The 23,442-nt window shown below is 44.8% G+C and overlaps 1 protein-coding gene across 1 annotated transcript; it reads right to left on the reverse strand.

Moving 5' to 3' along the window:
- Positions 1-397: 397 nt before the first annotated feature.
- On the reverse strand, positions 398-2,458 carry LOC123396960 (vegetative cell wall protein gp1-like). Its single transcript, XM_045091706.1, has 2 exons — positions 1,934-2,458; positions 398-942 (listed from the first exon to the last, which is right to left on the reverse strand). The coding sequence occupies exons 1-2, from the start codon at positions 2,456-2,458 to the stop codon at positions 847-849; spliced, it is 621 nt and encodes a 206-aa protein (XP_044947641.1). The 3' UTR covers positions 398-846.
- Between the last annotated feature and the right edge of the window lie 20,984 nt (positions 2,459-23,442).

Raw genomic sequence — 23,442 nt, forward strand, 5'->3', positions numbered from 1 at the left:
ACGAAGATGCATAAGTAAAAAGGAGAAGAACACGCGAACAAACAACATGGGAGGGTCGAAAGGGGGAGCGATGCAAGTCGCCGAAGTCCAGATGGACGGCCGAGCCTCCAGCCTGCTCACCACTAGTGCAACCTGTTTTTCTTCTTCTTCTTTTAACAACAACCGCTTGTTTTTTCTTATTAATTATTCGTGTAACAACAGCTACTTGTTGATAGTCCCAAAATCTCACACGCAACAGTCCGTCTCCCAAAATATATCGGGTCAAAAACACATAAATGTAATAAAACTGAACAATTCTGGGCTTTGTGGGAATTTAAGCTTAGTTCGAGGAATGATTAAAAAAAAAATAGGTTGAGGAACAACAGGAAAGAGGAAACAGGATGGAACAACTAACAAATGAAACATCAAATGAATGATATCATATTATAACTCCGCTAGATGAGTTCTAGACACTCCCATTTTTCAAACTATATCCTACGTATTCCATTCATTGTCTGCCAACCGTACATGGACCCGTCCAATACATACAACACCCGATATAAGAGTAGATACAATTGCTTCAATACCTCTTCGTCCGTCCATACGTAGTAAAAACCCAGAATACTTGTAGTTAAACCTACTTGGTTAGTACCCATCGGTACTCATGCCGATCAAAATTCATGTGCATCTAAAGCTAGCTGCTGAACGATGGAGATGGATAAACGAAGGATGACAGATACGCTAACAGATATGCGACAGCGAGAGCTAGCAGCAGAATACCGAGAGTGATGACTAGGAACGCCTGCGTGGAGACACAAGCGATGTCGAACTCGTAAGGGCCATCCAAGCTTGGTGCCGAGTAAGCCTCTATGAGACACAAGCCGGCTGCTGTCTGGCGACCACATGAATCACGTCCACCTCGATGTCCACCGGCTCGTCAATCCTCAGTTGGAACATGGGTGCCTGTAGTGGAAAATGAGATCTTGGTTGACAAATACTTAATGCACCAAATTTTGCAATTGTATTAGGAACCCTACAAAAGACCTCGAATAGCCGATGTACAATTGTGACAAAACTGATAATTCGAAAAACTTAATACCCACAAACCCTCTAATCACAAACTGGACGATCCCTTGATTTTCTTCTACCTCTGTAAGTTAATGATATAACTATTGTGTAACATTAATCTAAAAAAGCTATTTAGAATGCTCTAGCATTGTCGATACCAACAAATACTGCCAAATTCTTGACAGGCATGTTCAGTTACAGAAACATATATGTAAATAATCCAAATGTACCTTTGATTCAAAACAAACAGTTCGCAACCACCTAGGGACATGTTTCTTGATGTATGCATAATATAAAAATGCTGTGAATTGTAACGATCGACTTTTTATTCGCCATCAGTTTTGGCTTCATTTCTTTGTTAAGACCATCTAATACTTGCTGTTTTTAAGGCGCATGTACAATAACTGGAAAGCACAACAGCAGGTAAGTATGTAATCTTCACTTATAGCTCTGTGTAAATTCTTCCTCTGTGTGTGCAGGCCTGCGTTTTCACGCTCCACCAATCATCATTGGTTAAAACTTCTCAAAAGTATGTTCAATTGTTTACGAAACGTGCTCAACTGTTCACGAGAACACAGCACACTTGTTTTTGCAGGAGCAAACCGTGCACCATTAGACGCTCATAGTTCTTATTTTTTTCATTTGTGCTAGACTGACAATCTAAGGTGACAAATTAAGCATCAAACGCAAAGGATTCTGACAATATTGCAAGCTGCTGAAGCTCTATTTGCAATACATAAGCAATTTTTCATGTTGCGTGCCCAGAGGCTGTACGTGCGCACGGGTCTGTGAAGATCGCAAGAATCCAAAATCGCAGCACAATTAGAGCATACAGGATCTCATCGGTCGTGTTGAGGAACGATTAGGGGATAAGAAAAACCCTAACCTGAAGTCGGAGGCCTGCGGTGCGCGGGTGGGAGGACGAGGCAGACTCAGCGCCGCTCTGCTGCTGGACTCGGGCTCCGCCGTGACTCCCGTGGCGCCGGCTGGGTGGAGGAAGCGGGGGTGGAGAAGAAGCCGAACCCGACGAATCCCTCGAAGATGCGGATGTCAGCAACAGCTCGGCAAGCGCGGCGGCGTGCGGCGTACGGCAAGAGGGGCCGCTGGAGCGCGGTGGCGAAGACGTCGGGGCGGCCGCATCCCGTGCGGGGAGGGGAGGCGCGGCCGCTGGAGCAGGGTGGCGAAGCGCCGGGGAGCGGGGGATCCCGTGCGGGGAGGGGGAGCGCGGCCGCTGGAGCGGGATGGCGAGGACGCGGGGTGGGCGGATGTCGTGTGGGGAGGGAGGCGCCGCCTCTGGAGTGGGGTGGCGAAGACGCGGGGAGGGCCGAGGGTGTGCGGATTCGGTACGGCAAATGGAGGGTCCTCGGGAGGAAGAGCCGGAGCGGAAGAAGAACTCGTGCCAAGCAAACATGAAGGCAAGGATCCCCGAATCTTAAGGCACCGTCGGACGGTCGGCTTAATCGACATTTTTCCCAGCCGCCTCTAGCTAGCCAAACTTATTTTCGAGGTAACTTTCCATCTATTCAGAGCAACTCCAACGCTATCTAAGCGGCCCGCTGTAAAGACACTCCAACAGCCGCGCAAAAATCACGTGCATTATATTTGATTCAGCATGCGAATTAAAACGGCATCGTGCGTGATGTATTTGCTGCGTTGCTCCCGCGTGTTGGACAATGATGACTTGCGCGCGGCTTCCCTCTAACCACCATATTTAACCTCCAGGAGCTGGCGTCATCGCCCGGATACTTTCTCATTTGCCCTGACGACCCGACGACGCTTCCTTCGCCCATCCCTTTGTGCCGTCACTGCTTCATTCACCTCCTCCGCTCGCCATCGCCCCTTGAGCGCACCATCATGTCCGACGAACAGCTTCCGGCGACCGTTTGGAGCTCGGCATCCACATGGTGTTTGAAAAAACACTTGCAAGGTATAAAATACTTCAATTTTATATTTTGTAGATGAATTTGATGCATGTTGCTTGTAGTTTTAAACTATTTTAAATACAATATTGTAGATGAGTTCGTCCTATGATTCATTCAACGAAGAATTTGATATTCAAGAGGAGGAGAACCTCGCAATAATCGTAGCTATGCATGTCAACAAAAACTCGAGGCACGGTGGTTCGATTATGGGTCGTCAGAAATTGTGAAGGAATAAGATTGATGCCCATAACAGATTGATGAGGAACAATTTTGCGGAGGATGCCACATACCCCTAGTACTACTTTTGACGTCGTTTCAGGATGAGCATCGAGTTGTTCGAACGCATTGTAGAGAAACTGGCGAGCCATGATCGATTTTTCAGCAAAGGAGGAATGCCGCCGGAGAACTCGGGCATAGCACTTTCCAAAATATGACCGCCGCTTTACGTATGTTGGCATACGGTATTCCGACGAATCTCGTTCATGACCACTTGGTCATGGGAGAGAGTCAAGCCATCATGTGCGTCAAGCGCTTCGCAGTTGAAATTGTGCAAGTGTTTGGTCCGAAATATTTGAGAGCTCCCAATGTTGAAGGCATCGCAAGATTTTGGAGATGAACAAAGCTCGCGGGTTCGCATGTATGCTTGGATCAATAGACTGCATGCATTGGAGTTGGAAGAAGTGTCCGAAGGCATGACATGGTCAATTTCACGGCTAGAAAAAATGTTCCACTACAATCCATAAAGTAGTGGCTGATCATGAGACTTCGATTAGGCATCCTTTTTTTGGAATGCATGGATCTTTGATGACATCAACGTTCTTAACCGGTCATCACTCATGAATAAGACTGCAAATGGTGAAACTACACGAGTGAAGTTTGTAGCAAACGGCAATACATACAACTATGGCTACTATCTTGTGGATGACATCTATCCAAGATGGCAAACATTTATGAAGCCGTTGTTGGCACCACAAGGTAAGAAAAATCTTGATTTCCACAATGCTTAGTCGGCGTTTAGGAAAGATATGAAGAGAGCTTTTGGCACTTTCAAGTCCAATTTGCTATTGTGAGAGGACCGACTAGATTTTGGAATCAAAAGATCCTTTGATATATCATGAACGCTTGCGCGATCATGCATAATATGATCATCGAGAATGAGAATGGACAAGTTTAGACTAGTCTCAATATGAATTGTTGGGACATCCCGTGTGAGTGCGGAGAAGGGCTACGAGGGTAGCCCGATTTATTACCTATTATCATACCATTCGACGTGCCAAAACACATGATGATCTTCAAAAAGATCTAATCGAGGAGTGGTAGGCATGGCATGGCCGCTAAAATTAGTTTGATGTCGTATTGTTGAACTATTTGTTGTATTGGAAAATACACTATTTGTTTGAGTTCTAATAATAACCGAACTATTTATATTATTGATTTATTTTTGCTCTATTTGATCTTCTTGGTTTTATTGTTGTGAGAAATATTGTTTGTGCTAAACGTGGGCGCTGTAAATTTGGCACGCCTGCTAGAACTGTTTCGCCGCACCCTTTTTTCATGCCACATGCTAAAAAGGCAATTTTGACGCTGTAAAAGAATTTTAGCGTGTCGCGTCGTTGCACGCCCGTTGGAGTTGCTCTCATCATGTATATGAGTATAAAGTATACGGAAATAATATAAACTCCATATATGTCCATAGACCAGTTAACGTCGACTACAAGCCCTAGAGCGAACCAAAGGCACCCCATTGATATTGTTGAAGCCGGACCAAACTTGTTGTAGTATTTAGTAGACGGTTGAGAAGTCGTGCCAGCGGCATCTTCAACGTTGGCCCCTTAAAACGGACAATGTATCCACATGCGGACGCGTATGCGGACAATGATATGAGAACCAACCATCCAACCATGTTCACATACATTTCAAATTAAATTTGAAGAAACGAGATGAATTACATCCAAACTAGTTGATTTTCATTTAATGTTGAGCACATTCATTAAATTTTTGACCTATTTCATTAAACGAAAGCGACCGACCCTAATCCTAATCCAAATCTAAGGCGTCGTTCTTCCTCCAAGTTGTTATTGTTTCCCTCCTTGCCCATGTCGGACGATCGTGTCTATGTCTAAACGCCAGCTGAGACCTGCAAAGTGAATGTGCGGTTGTCAGCGAGGAAGAATAGGATATGGGACACATACTGACTCACGTACTTGAGGCCTTGCTGTTTCCCATGCCCTACTCCTCCTCGCCGGAGTCCATGACTTCTTCATCGCCGATTGACATGAGGTGGATGATGGACGTGGACGAGGCATGGAACAACGTGGGTAGGGGCGTCAACTCATCATCACAGGTCGTCTTCATCGTAGGGTCATCATTGGAGACCTACAGGGAGCTGGCCCGCTAGGCGGCCTCTATGCTCCTCACACGATGGCCCTGCTAGCAGGCAGCTAAGGCGCCCACTACTAGGAGAAATCTTATACATAGAACCTTAGCAGTACCGCGGGGTAGGGGTGCAACGCTATTGCTACTTAGTAGTAGCGTGGGGTATGTACCAGCGCTACACATAGGGATATAGTAATACTGCGGGGCGGCAGGCCGACGCTACCGCTAAGTGGTCCTGTTGTCACCCATCGGGGCTGCCCATAGTAATAGTGTTCGCCTAAAACCAGTGCTATTACTATTCACTTAGCAGTAGCGCATGTCGGTGGCCCACCGCTACCGCTATGTTTGCATGGTGCCAGCAGGTGGACCCCACTAAGCAGCAGCGCTGGGCCACCAACATGCGCTACTGCTATGGTGCTTACCAGTAGCGCAGTTTTGCATCCCGTGCTACTGCTATGCATAGCAACCACCTTGTCTCACCCCTCCCCCTTTTCCCTCTCCCTCCTCTACCTCCCTCACTTAATTAGTTCTTCCTTCTCCTACCTCTCTTCTCTTCCCATTAATGCCCCCATTCACCATCTTCTCCATTAATGACCTCTCTTCTCTCTAGCTTCTTGCTCACTTTGTTTGTCTCTCCCTCCTTCCTTTTCCTCACTCCTACACCTTTGTGTCATTAGCTAGCTCTCCCTCCCTCTCCGCTAATTAGGTAGAGCATCTCATTCCCACTAGATCTGCCCATTTTTTGAGTAAGACATGCATCTGTGTCCACTACTTTTGATCCCTAGATAGCGGCACCGGCCATCTATCGCCGTGTGCTCGATCCTTCTCGCATGACGATGGGTGAGTAAAAAGTTGTGTTTTGCATGAATGGAAATATGTGTGTTTGCGCTATGATGGTGGGAATGTGCGTGTGGCATGAGTTTCCGCCTATGTATATTTCTCAGATCGTGCATGACATGAGTTACTTATGTTTTGCCGAAATGTCGATTTATTTCCATTTCGAGGAAGTTAGGACAAACTCTCTATATGCCCTATTTTTACGGAAGGTCAAGCCGAATTTTTGTATTACTTTGATGTATGGATATATATGCATGCATGGTAATAATTCTTTTGCTTATTATATCGCGCAGGCAATCATGAAGATCATTGGAAGGATGGTCGAAAGATGGTTGCGATCCATGGTGCATGACATGTATTCAAATAATCGGACTGGGATTTTATATTCGTGTAGAAGATGCAAACTAATCATCATGTGCAAACTAATCGTCATCTTGGTCCCCTTTGATTGTGGTAGTTTAAAGGCGCATCTGCTCTTGCATGGTTTCATGGATGGCTATACTCGATGGATAACTGAAGATGATGATGAGGATGTCCACAACATGCAATAACGACATGGGGCTAGATGAAGAGATGACCGACGATGGACCTGAAGATGAGGGCACATGACATGGCAAGGGAGAAGAGGTCGTACAAGGCAGGGAAGAGGACGAACATGGCGGAGAAGAGGCGGATGCATTGCAGTATTTGACATGACAAAGTTCAGTCGTACAGGACCCTCATGTTCGAGACCTGCTTCGCAAGAATACGACTAGTGACAGAGCTTCTTCTAGAGAGGAGGCCAAGCTGGCGCAATGGGAGGTAGACTCGAAGACACCATTGTATGACGGTTGCGATCTCGAGGTGACCTGCTTGAGTTTCACGCTCAAACTTCTGAAGACTAAGGCCAAAAACAAATGGACTAATGCAATCCATGATGAGCATTTCAAGTATCTACATAATAAAGTTCTTCCCACGAGGAACATGTGTCGTACTAGTGTCGATGAGGCCAAGAGGATCATGTGCATTCTTGATCTGCCCCACATTAGATACCATGCTTGCATCAACGATTGCATCATTCATCGGAAGGATCACGTGCAAAAAACCATCTGTCCGGTGTGCACTGCTTCTCGATACAAGAAGGCCGGGAACAAATCTCCTCAAAAAGTTGTATGGTGCTTACTGATCACTACCCGTATGTAGCGTTATTTCATAGATCCCAAGTGAAAGGATCGATATGGTTGACTAGAGGGGTGTGAATAGGCAACTACCAACTTTTAGCTTTTCTTCAACAAATCAAGTTTAGCAACAAATAGGTTGTCTAGATATGCAACAACGTGAGCATCCTATATGATGCTATCAACAACAATAAAAAACAAGTAACAAACATAAAGTAAAGGTAAGAAGTAACCACAGGTGGAACCAATGAAGATGAGGATGTGTTATCGAAGTTCCTTCCCTTTAAGGGGAAGTACGTCCCCGTTGGAGCGGTGTGGAGGCACAATGCTCCCTAAGATGCCACTAAGGCCAACGTAGTCTCCTCACACCCTCACACAATGCTAGATGTCGTGATTCCACTAGTGGTGCAGTTGAAGGCGGTGACTGAACCTTTATAAACGAGGTTGGGGCAAACTCCACAACTTAATTGAAGGCTCCCAACGAAACCACGAAGCTTCACCACAATGAAATATGGTTTCGAGGTGACCTCAACCGTTTAGGTCGCTCAAACACCCGAGAGTAACAAGATCTGCAAGGGATTAGTGTGGGGAATCCAATTTCTCTTGGCGAAAGTGTAGATCAAGTCCCTCTCAAGCAAACCCTAGAGGATCAACAAGTTTTGTTGGCTAGGGAGAGAGATCGGGCAGAAATGGAGCTTAGATCAACAATGGATCTTAGGGTTGGAAAATGTAAGGTTCTTGGGGAAGAAGACCTCCCTTATATAGCGGGGGAACAATTTGAAGCATTACCCACTCACATAGCCCGCATATGAGCAGTACTACTGCTCCTGGGAGCGGTACTCTCTTGCAGCTGCACAGTGGCAGATCACGAGGGGAGGCAGTGGGGAGGTAGTACCGCGAGAACGATGCTACCGCTGCGAGGAGCGGTACTATCGCCCATAAGGGGTAGTACCACCTCCTACAACCCCTCCACATTCGCTGAGGGTCCATCCTAAGAAAACATGGTCGGAACTGGCATGGTAGTAATAACACTACTAGGGAAAACCCTAGCAGTAGCGCGGGCAACCACGCTACTGCTAGGGCGCTACAACTAACTTTTAGCAGTAGCGTCGATTGCCGTGCACTATTGGTAACTGAGTTAGCAGTAGCGTGCTTTTTTATCCGGGCCACTAGTAATTGCGCATATTGTTTATATATTTATATTGTATTTACACATGCTTATACATATTAATATACAACAACAATAATAATTGTGCAAAAAACAACATTTAGATTAAAGTGGATGAGTGCAAATGAGCAAGTTGGGTTAGAGGGAAAATATGATCTTGCGAATTGCAACATCATATTTTCCTCTAAGTCAACTTGGTCACTTGCATCCATCCACTTTAATCTAATATATGTCACTCTTAATCATCTAACAACTCATCATCCTCTTAATCATTTAAGAAATCATCATCCTCTTAATCATCTAATAGCTCATCATCATCTTAATCATACCAAGTTATCCATAGTAATCATCATCCTAATCGATCACGCCAAGTTAATATATGTCATAGGATCTAGTCCTCTCTCCTAGGTAAAATGTCATAAAACAAAAAAACACCTAAGTCTCCATGATGAAGTAAAGAGATCCAACGGCCTCCAACTTGTGGCTTGCGATTCTTCTTTATTTCTCTCCATGCTTCAATTTGGAATTTTCCTGATGGTTTGCCCTCAGCCGAGTATTTAAAAACGAAAGGGGCGCACGTACGGCTTATAATTGCCATCTCACCTTCACGATGAATCATTTAGTAGTTTCTATTAAAGAACATAATAGTAGCCTAGTTAGAAATGCAATTTACATAATAGTAGCATAATTAGCAATGCAATTTACGTAATAGTAGTGTAGTTAGCAACTCTTACCAAGGTATTTGCACGAATGTCATCAGCCCTCAACCTATGCACTAGTGGCATGTATAATGTATAATTTGGCCCACCTCCGTAATTCCTGTCGTCCCTAGTAGACATGAAACCATTAACAAAGGTTACAAAGGAATTATTTTCTCCCAAGTTAGATGTGATCCATAAGTATAGTGTGTCCTATCTACTATCTTCTTGGCAGAATGATTTATCCATGATCAAGTAGTAAGCCTAATCAAACACTCATGTCCATGCAAAAGGCAGAAGACCCCCATTTGGAAATATTAACAATCGCAAGAACTTCAAATTCCATTGATATGCGACAAAATAACGAAAAAATCAACAAGCATGGATATGAACACCATTTCCCAAACTAAACCTCTATTTATTTGTTGGAATTATGCCCTAGAGGCAATAATAAATGTATAGTTATTATTATAATTCCTGTATCAAGATAATAGTTTATTATCCATGCTATAATTGTATTGAATGAAGACTCATTTACATGTGTGGATACATAGACAAAACACCGTCCCTAGCATGCCTCTAGTTGGCTAGCCAGTTGATCGATGATAGTCAGTGTCTTCTGATTATGAACAAAGTGTTGTTGCTTGATAACTGGATCACGTCATTAGGAGAATCACGTGATGGACTAGACCCAAACTAATAGACGTAGCATGTTGATCGTGTCATTTTGTTGCTACTGTTTTCTGCGTGTCAAGTATTTATTCCTATGACCATGAGATCATATAACTCACTGACACCGGAGGAATACTTTGTGTGTATCAAACGTCGCAACGTAACTGGGTGACTATAAAGATGCTCTACAGGTATCTCCGAAGGTGTTAGTTGAGTTAGTATGGATCAAGACTGGGATTTGTCACTCCGTGTGACGGAGAGGTATCTCGAGGCCCACTCGGTAATACAACATCACACACAAGCCTTGCAAGCAATGTAACTTAGTGTAAGTTGCGGGATCTTGTATTACGGAACGAGTAAAGAGACTTGCTGGTAAACGAGATTGAAATAGGTATGCGGATACCGACGATCGAATCTCGGGCAAGTAACATACCGAAGGACAAAGGGAATAACATACGGGATTATACGAATCCTTGGCCCTGAGGTTCAAACAATAAGATCTTCGTAGAATATGTAGGATCCAATATGGGCATCCAGGTCCCGCTGTTGGATATTGACCGAGGAGTCTCTCGGGTCATGTCTACATAGTTCTCGAACCCGCAGGGTCTGCACACTTAAGGTTCGACGTTGTTTTATGCGTATTTGAGTTATATGGTTGGTTACCGAATGTTGTTCGGAGTCCCGGATGAGATCACGGACGTCACGAGGGTTTCCGGAATGGTCCGGAAACGAAGATTGATATATAGGATGACCTCATTTGATTACCGGAAGGTTTTCGGAGTTACCGGGAATGTACCGGGAATGACGAATGGGTTCTGGGAGTTCACCGGAGGGGGGCAACCCACTCCGGGGAAGCCCATAGGCTTTTGGGGGACACACCAGCCCTTAGTCCCTTAGTGGGCTGGTGGGACAGCCCCAAGGAGGCCTATGCGCCAAGATAAGAAAATCAAAGGAAAAGAAAAAAAAAGAGGGAAGAAGTGGGAAGGGAGGGGGACTCCTCCCACCAAACCAAGTCCAACTCGGTTTGGGGGGGGGGGGAGTCCTCCCCCCCTTGGCTCGGCCGACCCCTTGGGGATCCCTTGGACCCCAAGGCAAGGTCCCCCTCCCTCCTCCTATATATATGGGGCTTTTAGGGCAGATTTGAGACGACTTTCTCACGGCTGCCCGACCACATACCTCCATTGTTTTTCCTCTAGATCGTGTTTCTGCGGAGCTCGGGCGGAGCCCTGCTGAGACAAGATCATCACCAACCTCCGGAGCACCGTCACGCTGCCGGAGAACTCTTCTACCTCTCTGTCTCTCTTGCTGGATCAAGAAGGCCGAGATCATCGTCGAGCTGTACGTGTGCTGAACGCGGAGGTGCCGTCCGTTCGGTACTAGATCGTGGGACTGATCGCGGGATTGTTCGCGGGGCGGATCGAGGGACGTGATGACGTTCCACTACATCAACCGCGTTCTCTAACGCTTCTGCTGTACGATCTACAAGGGTACGTAGATCACCCATCCCCTCTCGTAGATGGACATCACCATGATAGGTCTTCGTGCGCGTAGGAAATTTTTTGTTTCCCATGCGACGTTCCCCTTCAGTGGCATCATGAGCTAGGTTCATGCGTAGATGTCTTCTCGAGTAGAACACAAAAGGTTTTGTGGGCGGTGATGTGCGTTTTGCTGCCCTCCTTAGTCTTTTCTTGATTCCGCGGTATTATTGGATTGAAGCGGCTTGGACCGACATTACTCGTACGCTTACGAGAGACTGGTTTCATCGTTACGAGTAACCCCCTTTGCTCAAAGATGACTGGCAAGTGTCGGTTTCTCCAACTTTAGTTGAATCGGATTTGACCAAGGAGGTCCTTGGATGAGGTTAAATAGCAAATCATATATCTCCGTTGTGGTGTTTGCGTAAGTAAGATGCGATCCTACTAGATACCCTTGGTCACCACGTAAAACATGCAACAACAAAATTAGAGGACGTCTAACTTGTTTTTGCAGGGTATGGTTGTGATGTGATATGGCCAATGATGTGATGTGATATATTGGATGTATGAGATGATCATGTTGTAATAGAAATATCGACTTGCACGTCGATGGTACGGCAATCGGCAGGAGCCATAGGGTTGTCTTTATACTAACATATGTGCTTGCAGATGCGTTTACTATTTTGCTAGGATGTAGCTTTAGTAGTGATAGCATAAGTAGCACGACAACCACGATGGCAACACGTTGATGGATGATCATGGTGTGGCGCCGGTGACAAGAAGATCGTGCCGGTGCTTTGGTGATGGAGATCAAGAAGCACGTGATGATGGCCATATCATGTCACTTATGAATTGCATGTGATGTTAATCCTTTTATGCACCTTATTTTGCTTAGAACGACGGTAGCATTATGAGGTGATCTCTCACTAAAATTTCAAGACGAAATTGTGTTCTCCCCGACTGTGCACCGTTGCTACAGTTCGTCGTTTCGAGACACCACGTGATGATCGGGTGTGATAGACTCAACGTTCACATACAACGGGTGCAAAACAGTTGCGCACGCGGAACACTCGGGTTAAGCTTAACGAGCCTAGCATGTGCAGACATGGCCTCGGAACACATGAGACCGAAAGGTCGATCATGAATCATATAGTTGATATGATTAGCATAGGGATGCTTACCACTGAAACTACTCTCGACTCACGTGATGATCGGACTTGGGATAGTGTAAGTGGATCATGAATTATGTACTTTTTGAGTGGGAGTTTAGCATATAATTTGATTAAGTTGAACTCTAATTATCTTGAACATAGTCTAAGTCCACTTTGAATATATTTGTGTTGTAGATCATGGCTCACGCAAGTGTCATCCTGAATTTTAATACGTTCCTAGAGAAAGCTAAGTTGAAAGATGATGGAAGCAACTTTGTAGACTGGGCTCGTAATCTTAAGCTAATCTTACAAGCTGGAAAGAAGGATTATGTCCTTAATGCTGCGCTAGGAGATGAACCACCCGCTACGGCTGATCAGGATGTTAAGAACGCTTGGTTAGCACGTAAGGAGGACTACTCAATAGTTCAATGTGCAGTCTTGTATGGCTTAGAGCCGGGACTTCAACGTTGCTTTGAGCGTCATGGAGCATTTGAGATGTTCTAGGAGTTGAAGTTTATCTTTCAGAAGAACGCCCGGATCGAGAGGTATGAGACCTCCGATAAATTCTATGCTTGCAAGATGGAGGAAAACTCGTCTGTCAGTGAACATGTGCTCAAAATGTCTGGGTACTCAAACCGTCTAGCTGAACTGGGGATTGAACTCCCGCAAGAAGCTATCACTGACAGAATCCTCCAATCACTGCCGCCAAGCTATAAAGGCTTTGTGTTGAACTACAACATGCAAGGGATGAACAAGTCTCCCAGCGAGTTGTTTGCGATGCTGAAAGTCGCAGAGTCTAAACTCTGTAAAGAGCATCAAGTGTTGATGGTGAGCAAGACCACTAGTTTCAAGAGAAACGGCAAAGGCAAGAAGGGCAATTCGAAGAAGAGCGGCAAGCCTGTTGCCAATCCGCCGAAGAAACCCAAGGCTGGACCTAAGCCTGAAACAGAGTGCTTCTATTGCAAGGGTATGGGTCACTGGAAGCGCAATTGCCCCAAGTATCTAGCAGATAAGAAGGCGGGCAAAGAAAAATCAGGTATATTTGATATACATGTTATTGATGTGTACTTAACCGGCTCTCGTAGTAGTGCCTGGGTATTCGATACCGGTTCTGTTGCTCACATTTGCAACTCGAAGCAGGAACTGCGGAATAGACGAAGGCTGGCGAAAGACGAAGTGACGATGCGCGTAGGAAACGGTTCCAAGGTTGATGCAATCGCCGTCGGCACCGTGTCACTTCAACTACCATCGGGATTAGTGATGAACTTAAATCATTGTTATTTAGTGCCTGCGTTGAGCATGAACATTATATCTGGATCTTGTTTGTTGCGAGACGGTTACTCTTTTAAGTCTGAGAATAATGGTTGTTCTATTTCTATGAGTAACATCTTTTATGGTCATGCACCGAATGTGAGAGGATTGTTCATATTGAATCTCGATAGCGATACGCATATACATAACATTGAGACCAAAAGAGTTAGAGTAAACAATGATAGCGCCATATTTTTGTGGCACTGCCGCTTGGGTCATATTGGTGTAAAGCGCATGAAGAAACTCCATGCTGATGGACTTTTGGAGTCACTTGACTTTGATTCACTTGACACGTGCGAACCATGCCTCATGGGTAAGATGACTAAAACTCCGTTCTCCGGAACAATGGAGCGTGCAAGTGACTTGTTGGGAATCATACATACCGATGTCTGTGGTCCGATGAGCGTGGAGGCACGCGGCGGATATTGTTATTTTCTCACCTTCACTAACGATTTAAGTAGATATGGTTATGTCTACTTGATGAAGCACAAGTCTGAAACATTTGAAAAGTTCAAGCAATTTCAGAGTGAAGTAGAAAATCATCGTAACAAGAAGATCAAGTTCCTACGGTCTGATCGTGGGGGTGAATATCTGAGTTTCGAGTTTGGTACTCACTTAAGACAATGTGGAATTGTTTCGCAGTTAACACCGCCTGGAACACCACAGCGTAATGGTGTGTCCGAACGTCGTAATCGTACTTTGTTAGAGATGGTGCGATCTATGATGTCTCTTACTGATTTGCCGTTATCATTTTGGGGTTATGCATTAGAAACAGCTGCATTCACTTTAAATAGGGCACCATCAAAATCCGTTGAGACGACGCCATACGAACTGTGGTATGGCAAAAGACCAAAGTTGTCGTTTCTTAAAGTTTGGGGATGTGATGCTTATGTCAAAAAGCTTCAGCCTGAAAAGCTGGAACCCAAAGCGGAAAAGTGCGTCTTCATAGGTTACCCAAAGGAGACAGTTGGGTACACCTTCTATCTCAAATCCGAGGGCAAAGTGTTTGTTGCTAAAAATGGAACTTTTCTCGAGAAGGAGTTTCTCTCGAGAGAATTGAGTGGGAGGAAGATAGAACTTGACGAGGTTGTCGAACCTCTCATCCCTCTGGATGGTGGCGCAGGGCAAGGGGAAACCTCTGTCGTTGCGACGCCGGTTGAGGAGGAAGTTAATGATGATGATCATGAAACTCCAGTTCAAGTTTCTGTTGAACCACGCAGGTCGACGAGATCACGCGCTGCTCCAGAGTGGTACGGTAATCCCGTCTTGTCAATCATGTTGTTAGACAACAATGAACCTGCAAATTATGAAGAAGCAATGGTGGGCCCAGATTCGAACAAATGGCTAGAAGCCATGAAATCCGAGATAGGATCCATGTATGAGAACAAAGTGTGGACTTTGGAGATACTACCTGAAGGCCGCAAGGCTATTCAGAACAAATGGATCTTTAAGAAGAAGACGGACGCTGACGGTAATATGACCGTTTATAAAGCTCGACTTGTGGCAAAGGGTTTTTCACAAGTTCCAGGAGTTGACTACGATGAGACCTTCTCACCCGTAGCGATGCTTAAGTCCGTCAGAATCATGTTAGCAATAGCTGCATTTTTCGATTATGAAATCTGGCAGATGGATGTCAAAACGGCATTCCTTAATGGTTTCCTTAAGGAAGAGTTGTATACAATGCAACCCGAAGGTTTTGTCGATCCTAAAAATGCTGACAAGGTGTGCAAGCTCCAGCGATCCATTTATGGACTGGTGCAAGCATCTCGGAGTTGGAACAAGCGCTTTGATGAGGTGATCAAAGCATTTGGGTTTATACAAGTGGTTGGAGAATCTTGTATTTACAAGAAAGTGAGTGGGAGCTCTGTGGCGTTTCTAATATTATATGTGAATGACATATTACTGATTGGAAACAACGTAGAGCTTTTGGAGAGCATAAAAGGTTACTTGAATAAAAGTTTCTCTATGAAGGACCTAGGAGAAGCTGCTTACATTCTAGGCATTAAGATCTATAGGGATAGATCAAAACGCCTGATAGGACTTTCACAAAGCACATACCTTGATAAAGTTTTGAAGAGGTTCAAAATGGAACAGTCCAAGAAAGGGTTCTTGCCAGTGTTACAAGGTACGAGATTGAGTAAGACTCAGTGCCCAGCAACTGATGAAGATAGAGAGCATATGCGCTCCGTCCCCTGTGCTTCAGCCATAGGCTCTATCATGTATGCAATGCTGTGCACTAGACCGGATGTTAGCCTGGCCATAAGTATGGCAGGTAGGTTCCAGAGTAATCCAGGAGTGGATCACTGGACGGCGGTCAAGAATATCCTGAAGTACCTGAAAAGGACTAAGGAGATGTTTCTCGTGTATGGAGGTGACGAAGAGCTCGCCGTAAAAGGTTACATCGATGCAAGCTTTGACACAGATCCGGACGACTCTAAGTCGCAAACCGGATACGTATTTATTCTTAATGGGGGTGCAGTAAGCTGGTGCAGTTCCAAGCAAAGCGTCGTAGCAGATTCTACATGTGAAGCAGAGTACATGGCTGCCTCGGAGGCGGATAAGGAGGGTGTCTGGATGAAACAGTTCATGACGGATCTTGGAGTAGTGCCAAGTGCACTGGATCCAATAACCTTGTTCTGTGACAACACTGGTGCCATTGCCTTAGCAAAGGAACCAAGGTTTCACAAGAAGACCAGACACATCAAACGACGCTTCAACCTCATCCGCGACTACGTCGAGGAGGAGGACGTAAATATATGCAAAGTGCACACGGATCTGAATGTAGCAGACCCGCTGACTAAACCTCTTCCACGGCCAAAACATGATCGACACCAGAACTGTATGGGTGTTAGATTTATTACAATGTAATTCACATGGTGATGTGAGGGCTAGATTATTGACTCTAGTGCAAGTGGGAGACTGTTGGAATTATGCCCTAGAGGCAATAATAAATGTATAGTTATTATTATAATTCCTGTATCAAGATAATAGTTTATTATCCACGCTATAATTGTATTGAATGAAGACTCATTTACATGTGTGGATACATAGACAAAACACCGTCCCTAGCATGCCTCTAGTTGGCTAGCCAGTTGATCGATGATAGTCAGTGTCTTCTGATTATGAACAAAGTGTTGTTGCTTGATAACTGGATCACGTCATTAGGAGAATCACGTGATGGACTAGACCCAAACTAATAGACGTAGCATGTTGATCGTGTCATTTTGTTGCTACTGTTTTCTGCGTGTCAAGTATTTATTCCTATGACCATGAGATCCTATAACTCACTGACACCGGAGGAATACTTTGTGTGTATCAAACGTCGCAACGTAACTGGGTGACTATAAAGATGCTCTACAGGTATCTCCGAAGGTGTTAGTTGAGTTAGTATGGATCAAGACTGGGATTTGTCACTCCGTGTGACGGAGAGGTATCTCGGGTCCCACTCGGTAATACAACATCACACACAAGCCTTGCAAGCAATGTAACTTAGTGTAAGTTGCGGGATCTTGTATTACGGAACGAGTAAAGAGACTTGCTGGTAAACGAGATTGAAATAGGTATGCGGATACCGACGATCGAATCTCGGGCAAGTAACATACCGAAGGACAAAGGGAATAACATACGGGATTATACGAATCCTTGGCCCTGAGGTTCAAACGATAAGATCTTCGTAGAATATGTTGGATCCAATATGGGCATCCAGGTCCCGCTGTTGGATATTGACCGAGGAGTCTCTCGGGTCATGTCTACATAGTTCTCGAACCCGCAGGGTCTGCACACTTAAGGTTCGACGTTGTTTTATGCGTATTTGAGTTATATGGTTGGTTACCGAATGTTGTTCGGAGTCCCGGATGAGATCACGGACGTCACGAGGGTTTCCGGAATGGTCCGGAAACGAAGATTGATATATAGGATGACCTCATTTGATTACCGGAAGGTTTGCGGAGTTACCGGGAATGTACCGGGAATGACGAATGGGTTCCGGGAGTTCACCGGAGGGGGGCAACCCACTCCGGGGAAGCCCATAGGCTTTTGGGGGACACACCAGCCCTTAGTGGGCTGTTGGGACAGCCCCAAGGAGGCCTATGCGCCAAGATAAGAAAATCAAAGGAAAAGAAAAAAAAAAGAGGGAAGAAGTGGGAAGGGAGGGGGACTCCTCCCACCAAACCAAGTCCAACTCGGTTTGGGGGGGGAGTCCTCCCCCCCTTGGCTCGGCCGACCCCTTGGGGATCCCTTGGACCCCAAGGCAAGGTCCCCCTCCCTCCTCCTATATATATGGGGCTTTTAGGGCAGATTTGAGACGACTTTCTCACGGCTGCCCGACCACATACCTCCATTGTTTTTCCTCTAGATCGTGTTTCTGCGGAGCTCGGGCGGAGCCCTGCTGAGACAAGATCATCACCAACCTCCGGAGCACCGTCACGCTGCCGGAGAACTCTTCTACCTCTCTGTCTCTCTTGCTGGATCAAGAAGGCCGAGATCATCGTCGAGCTGTACGTGTGCTGAACGCGGAGGTGTCGTCCGTTCGGTACTAGATCGTGGGACTGATCGCGGGATTGTTCGCGGGGCGGATCGAGGGACGTGAGGACGTTCCACTACATCAACCGCGTTCTCTAACGCTTCTGCTGTACGATCTGAAAGGGTACGTAGATCACTCATCCCCTCTCGTAGATGGACATCACCATGATAGGTCTTCGTGCGCGTAGGAAAATTTTTGTTTCCCATGCGACGTTCCCCGTCATTATTTACCAAAACAAAGAGGATAATCATTAGAACAAACAACGGTACCACTCAAGATAGCAAAGACAACAATGATTCGTTAGTTGATTCTATCGAAATCAATACATGATTTAAAGTTGTTTCTTCTGTTGAAACACATGTTCCTATGCCCATTTCAATCTTGTATAACTTTGCTAACTTCCCCTTATCTACCCGGTATCTTGTTTGTTTTGGAAACACATATTCCTATTCCATATTTTCCTGAATCTCCATTAACGGAAGAAATAGAAGCTCAAGAAGGAATACCACTATAAACCTAGTTTGCTCTCAAATAAAAACCTAGTTCACTCGCTAAACCATCCATGGCTGAATGGTGAAAGTACCCACCAACCTAGAAAGGCAAAATGGGTCAAAAAGTAGGTTTTAATTCCCTCCGGATGCACTTCCTCTTAAAGACAGAAACAGAGGAGGGAAAGAAGGTAGTATAGGGAACTTGCTTTTGGATTCTTATCGAAAGTGAATCCCTCTAACACGTCTGTTGGTGTTTTATGAGATCTTTTTTTATAGATACAACAAGTGTGAAAATCCTTAGTCACTCGACAAGAAAGCTCGATGGGAACAAAAAAATACAATTACTTCAGAATCAAAGAAATGTACAATTTAAAAGTAAAGAAGGAATGGTAAGTTTCCCTCGAGTGAACATCAATCAATTTAGAAATAGGTAGGAAGGCGTGTTAGAGGGGTATTTTTCTTTTTTCTTGGACGTTTCATAGTTCTTTTATCTATATCCGGACATGTTTCAGAGTTGTTTCATCTAATATCGATGCATGTTTAAAACTGGATGAAATCTATATATAACTTTATCAAGATGAAATATATATCCATGCATGTTTCACACTTGAATATAAAACTTTGATGTAACCTCTATATAAATTTGATGGAATCTCTATCAACCTACATGTTTCAAAGTTGTTTCATCCAGATCCATACATGTTTTGATCTATACCAATACATGCATGTTTCAAACAGCAATACACTAGGCAAACAAAGTTCTTCTAGTAGCGGTAGTGATAGCGGGAAGCTGGTTGGAGTAGCTAGTAAAGATTCGATTCCGAGCATAGGCACAACATTTCTGTGTAATTCGAAACCACAATGTTGAAGCATTTGAATCAAACGAATGGACTACTCAAATAACTATGCTGACAAAGCTAGAATGGAAACCATATAGTAGTTGTGTATCAACAAACTGTTGGGTATATTTCATATTTGGACGATAGCAAGAAAACGCCAAACACTATAACCTCCCACAAGGATTATCATGTACTGGACGCTCTACATCACCTCGGTAGCAGACACGCTATGATACCTGCCAAGTATACCAACGCGGTGGCTCCTAGGATCCTGATGAGCTTGTGGAGGGAGGAGAGAAAGAACAATGTAAGAATTCCGTCGAGGTTGCCAAAATCCGGGATGTGTCCCCCCAATCCCATGTAGACGTCGACCAACGCATCTAGATCGGCCTCGGCTGCCACAGCCTCCGCGCTGGCGACCCAATCAACTCCGCCGCGTGAACCGTTAGCCGAAACCCCACACTGGGTGCCTCCCGGGTGACGCCAGACGATCAACCCCCGAGCATGGCATCAACCATTGTGGCTAGGGGTAGGGGTTAGTCGTGGTAGAGGAACAAGGACGTCGTCGTCGGGCAGGAGTCGACAGCGCCGAAAGGAACATCGAAGAGGTCGTCAATCTTGCACTTGCAGTCGGACACGATGACTAAAGGGAGGGGGCTCAGTGGCGGGAGGAGGACATTGCCAGACGCGATAACCTCGACCGCGGGCCCTGATACGTCCATTTTGCATCATGTTTTCATGTTGTTATTTATCGCTTCTTGGGCTGTTATTTCACTTCACGGTACAATTCTTATGCCTTTTCTCTCTTATTTTGCAAGGTTTACATGAAGAGGGAGAATGTCGGCAACTGGAATTCTGGCCTGAAAGTGGAGCAAAGTTGAGATACCTATCCTACGCAACTCCAAACGCCGTAAAAATCAACGAGGAATTTTTTTCCTGATTTATCAAAAATACTGGGCCGAAGAAGTGCCAGAGGGGCACCAGGGGGTGCCCACAAGCCTGCACGGCGCGGCCAACCCCCCACCCCCAGGCCGCGCCATGAGGGCTTGTGGGCAACCCACTAGCCCACTAGCCCTCCTCTTTTGCTATATGAAGGGTTTCGTCCAGGAAAAAATCAAGGAGGAGCTTTTTCGTGGTTTCGCCGCCACTACGAGGCGGAACTTGAGCAGAACCAATCTAGAGCTCCGGCAGGACGATCCTGCCGGGGAAACTTCCCTCCCGGAGAGGGAAATCGTCGCCATCGTCATCACCAACACTCCTCTCATCGGAGGGGACTCGTAACCATCAGCATCTTCATCAGCACCATCTCATCTCCAAACCCTAGTTCATCACTTGTAACCAATCTCCGTCTCGCGACTCCGATTGGTACTTGTAAGGTTGCTAGTAGTGTTGATTACTCTTTGTAGTTGATGCTAGTTGGATTATTTGGTGGAAGAGTTTATGGTTAGATCCTTGATGCTACTCATTACCTCTCTGGTCATGAATATGATTATGCTTTGTGAGTAGTTAATTTTGTTCCTGAGGACATGGGATAAGTCATGCTAATAGTAGTCATGTGAATTTGGTATTCGTTCGGTAATTTGATGTGTTGTATGTTGTTTTTCCTCTAGTGGTGTTATGTGAACGTCGACTACATAACACTTCACCATTATTTGGGCCTAGAGGAAGGCATTGGGAAGTAGTAAGTATATGATGGGTTGCTAGAGTAACAGAAGCTTAAACCCTAGTTTATGCGTTGCTTCGTAAGGGGCTGATTTGGATCCACTAGTTTAATGCTATGGTTAGACTTTGTCTCAATTCTTCTTTCGTAGTTGCGGATGCTTGCGAGAGGGGTTAATCATAAGTGGGATGCTTGTCCAAGTAAAGGCAGTACCCAAGCGCCGGTCCACCCACATATCAAACTATCAAAGTAATGAACGCGAATCATATGAACATGATGAAAACTAGCATGACAGAAATTCCCGTGTGTCCTCGGGAGCGTTTTTCCTCCTATAAGACTTTGTCCAGGCTTGTCCCTTTCTACAAAGGGGATTGGGCCACTTTGCTGCACCGTTGCTAATTTTGTTACTTGTTGCTTGCTACGAATCATCTCACCACACAATCACTTGTTACCGACAATTTCAGTGTCTGCAGATTTTACCTTGCTGAAAACCACTTGTCAGATCCTTCTGCTCCTCGTTGGGTTCGACACTCTTACTTATTGAAAGGACTACGATTGATCCCCTATACTTGTGGGTCATCAAGACTCTTTTCTGGCGCCATTGCCGGGGAGTGAAGCGCCTTTGGTAAGTGGAACTTGGTAAGGAAACATTCATATAGTGTGCTGAAATTTATTCTCACTTGTCACTATGGATACAAATCCCTTGAGGGGCTTGTTCGGGGTATCTTCACCTCGAACAGAAGCACAAATAGTTTCTCCTCAATCTGCTGCACCTACTGAAAATATTTTCTTTGAATTTCCTTCGGGTATGCTTGAGAAACTGGTGGCTAATCCTTTTACAGGAGATGGAACATCACATCCAGACTTGCATCTAATCTATGTAGATGAAGTTTGTGGTTTATTTAAGCTTGCAGGTGTGCCCGAGGATGAGGTCAAGAAGAAGGTCTTTCCTTTATCTTTGAAGGATAAGGCGTTGACATGGTATAGGCTATGTGATGATACTGGATCATGGGACTACAATCGGTTGAAATTGGAATTTCATCAAAAGTTTTATCCTATGCATTTAGTACATCATGATCGGAATTATATTTACAATTTTTGGCCTCATGACAGAGAAAGCATCGCTCAAGCTTGGGGGAGGCTGAAATCAATGCTATATTCATGCCCCAATCATGAGCTCTCGAGAGAAATTATCATTCAGAACTTCTATGCTCGGCTCTCTCATGATGATCGCACCATGCTTGACATTTCTTGTACCGGTTCTTTTATGAAGAGAGATATTGACTTCAAATGGAACTTATTGGAGAGAATTAAACGCAACTCTAAAGATTGGGAGCTTGAAGAAGGTAAGGAGTCAGGTATGAATTTCATGTTTGATTGCGTTAAATCCTTTGTTGAGACAAATACCTTTAGTGATTTTAGCGCTAAGTATGGACTTGACTCTGAGATAGTAGCTTCATTGTGTGAATCTTTTGCTGCTCATATTGATCTCTCCAAAGAGAAGTGGTTTAAATATCATCCTCCTTTAGAAGTAAATGTAGTTAAACCCACTCCAGTTGAAGAGAAAGTAGTTGCCTATAATGATCTTGTTGTTCCCAGTGCTTACATTGAGAAACCACCTTTCCCTGTTATGATAAAGGATCATTCTAAAGCTTCAGCTGTGATACGTAGAGGCTATATTAGAACACCTACACCCCCTGAGCAAACTAGAGTTGAACCTAGCATTGCTATTATCAAAGATCTTCTGTCTGAAGAAGTTGAGGGACATAATATTCACTTCTGTGAAGATGCTGCTAGAATTGCTAAACCTCACGCTAGAGACAAACATAGGCATGTTGTTGGCATGCCTGTGGTTTCTGTTAAGATAGGAGATCATTGCTATCATGGTTTATGTGACGTGGGTGCTAGTGTTAGTACAATACCTGAATCCTTATGCAATGAAATCAAAGATGAGATTGCACCTGATGAGATAGAGCCTATTGATGTCACTATTCAGCTTGCCAATAGAGATACTATCTGTCCTGTGGGAATTATTAGGGATGTTGAAGTCTTGTGTGGTAAAACGAAGTATCCTGCTGATTTCCTCGTTCTTGCTACCGCACAAGATAGTTTTTGT

This window comes from Hordeum vulgare, chromosome 5H, assembly GCF_904849725.1.
Source record: "Hordeum vulgare subsp. vulgare chromosome 5H, MorexV3_pseudomolecules_assembly, whole genome shotgun sequence".
NCBI classification, from domain to species: domain Eukaryota; kingdom Viridiplantae; phylum Streptophyta; class Magnoliopsida; order Poales; family Poaceae; genus Hordeum; species Hordeum vulgare.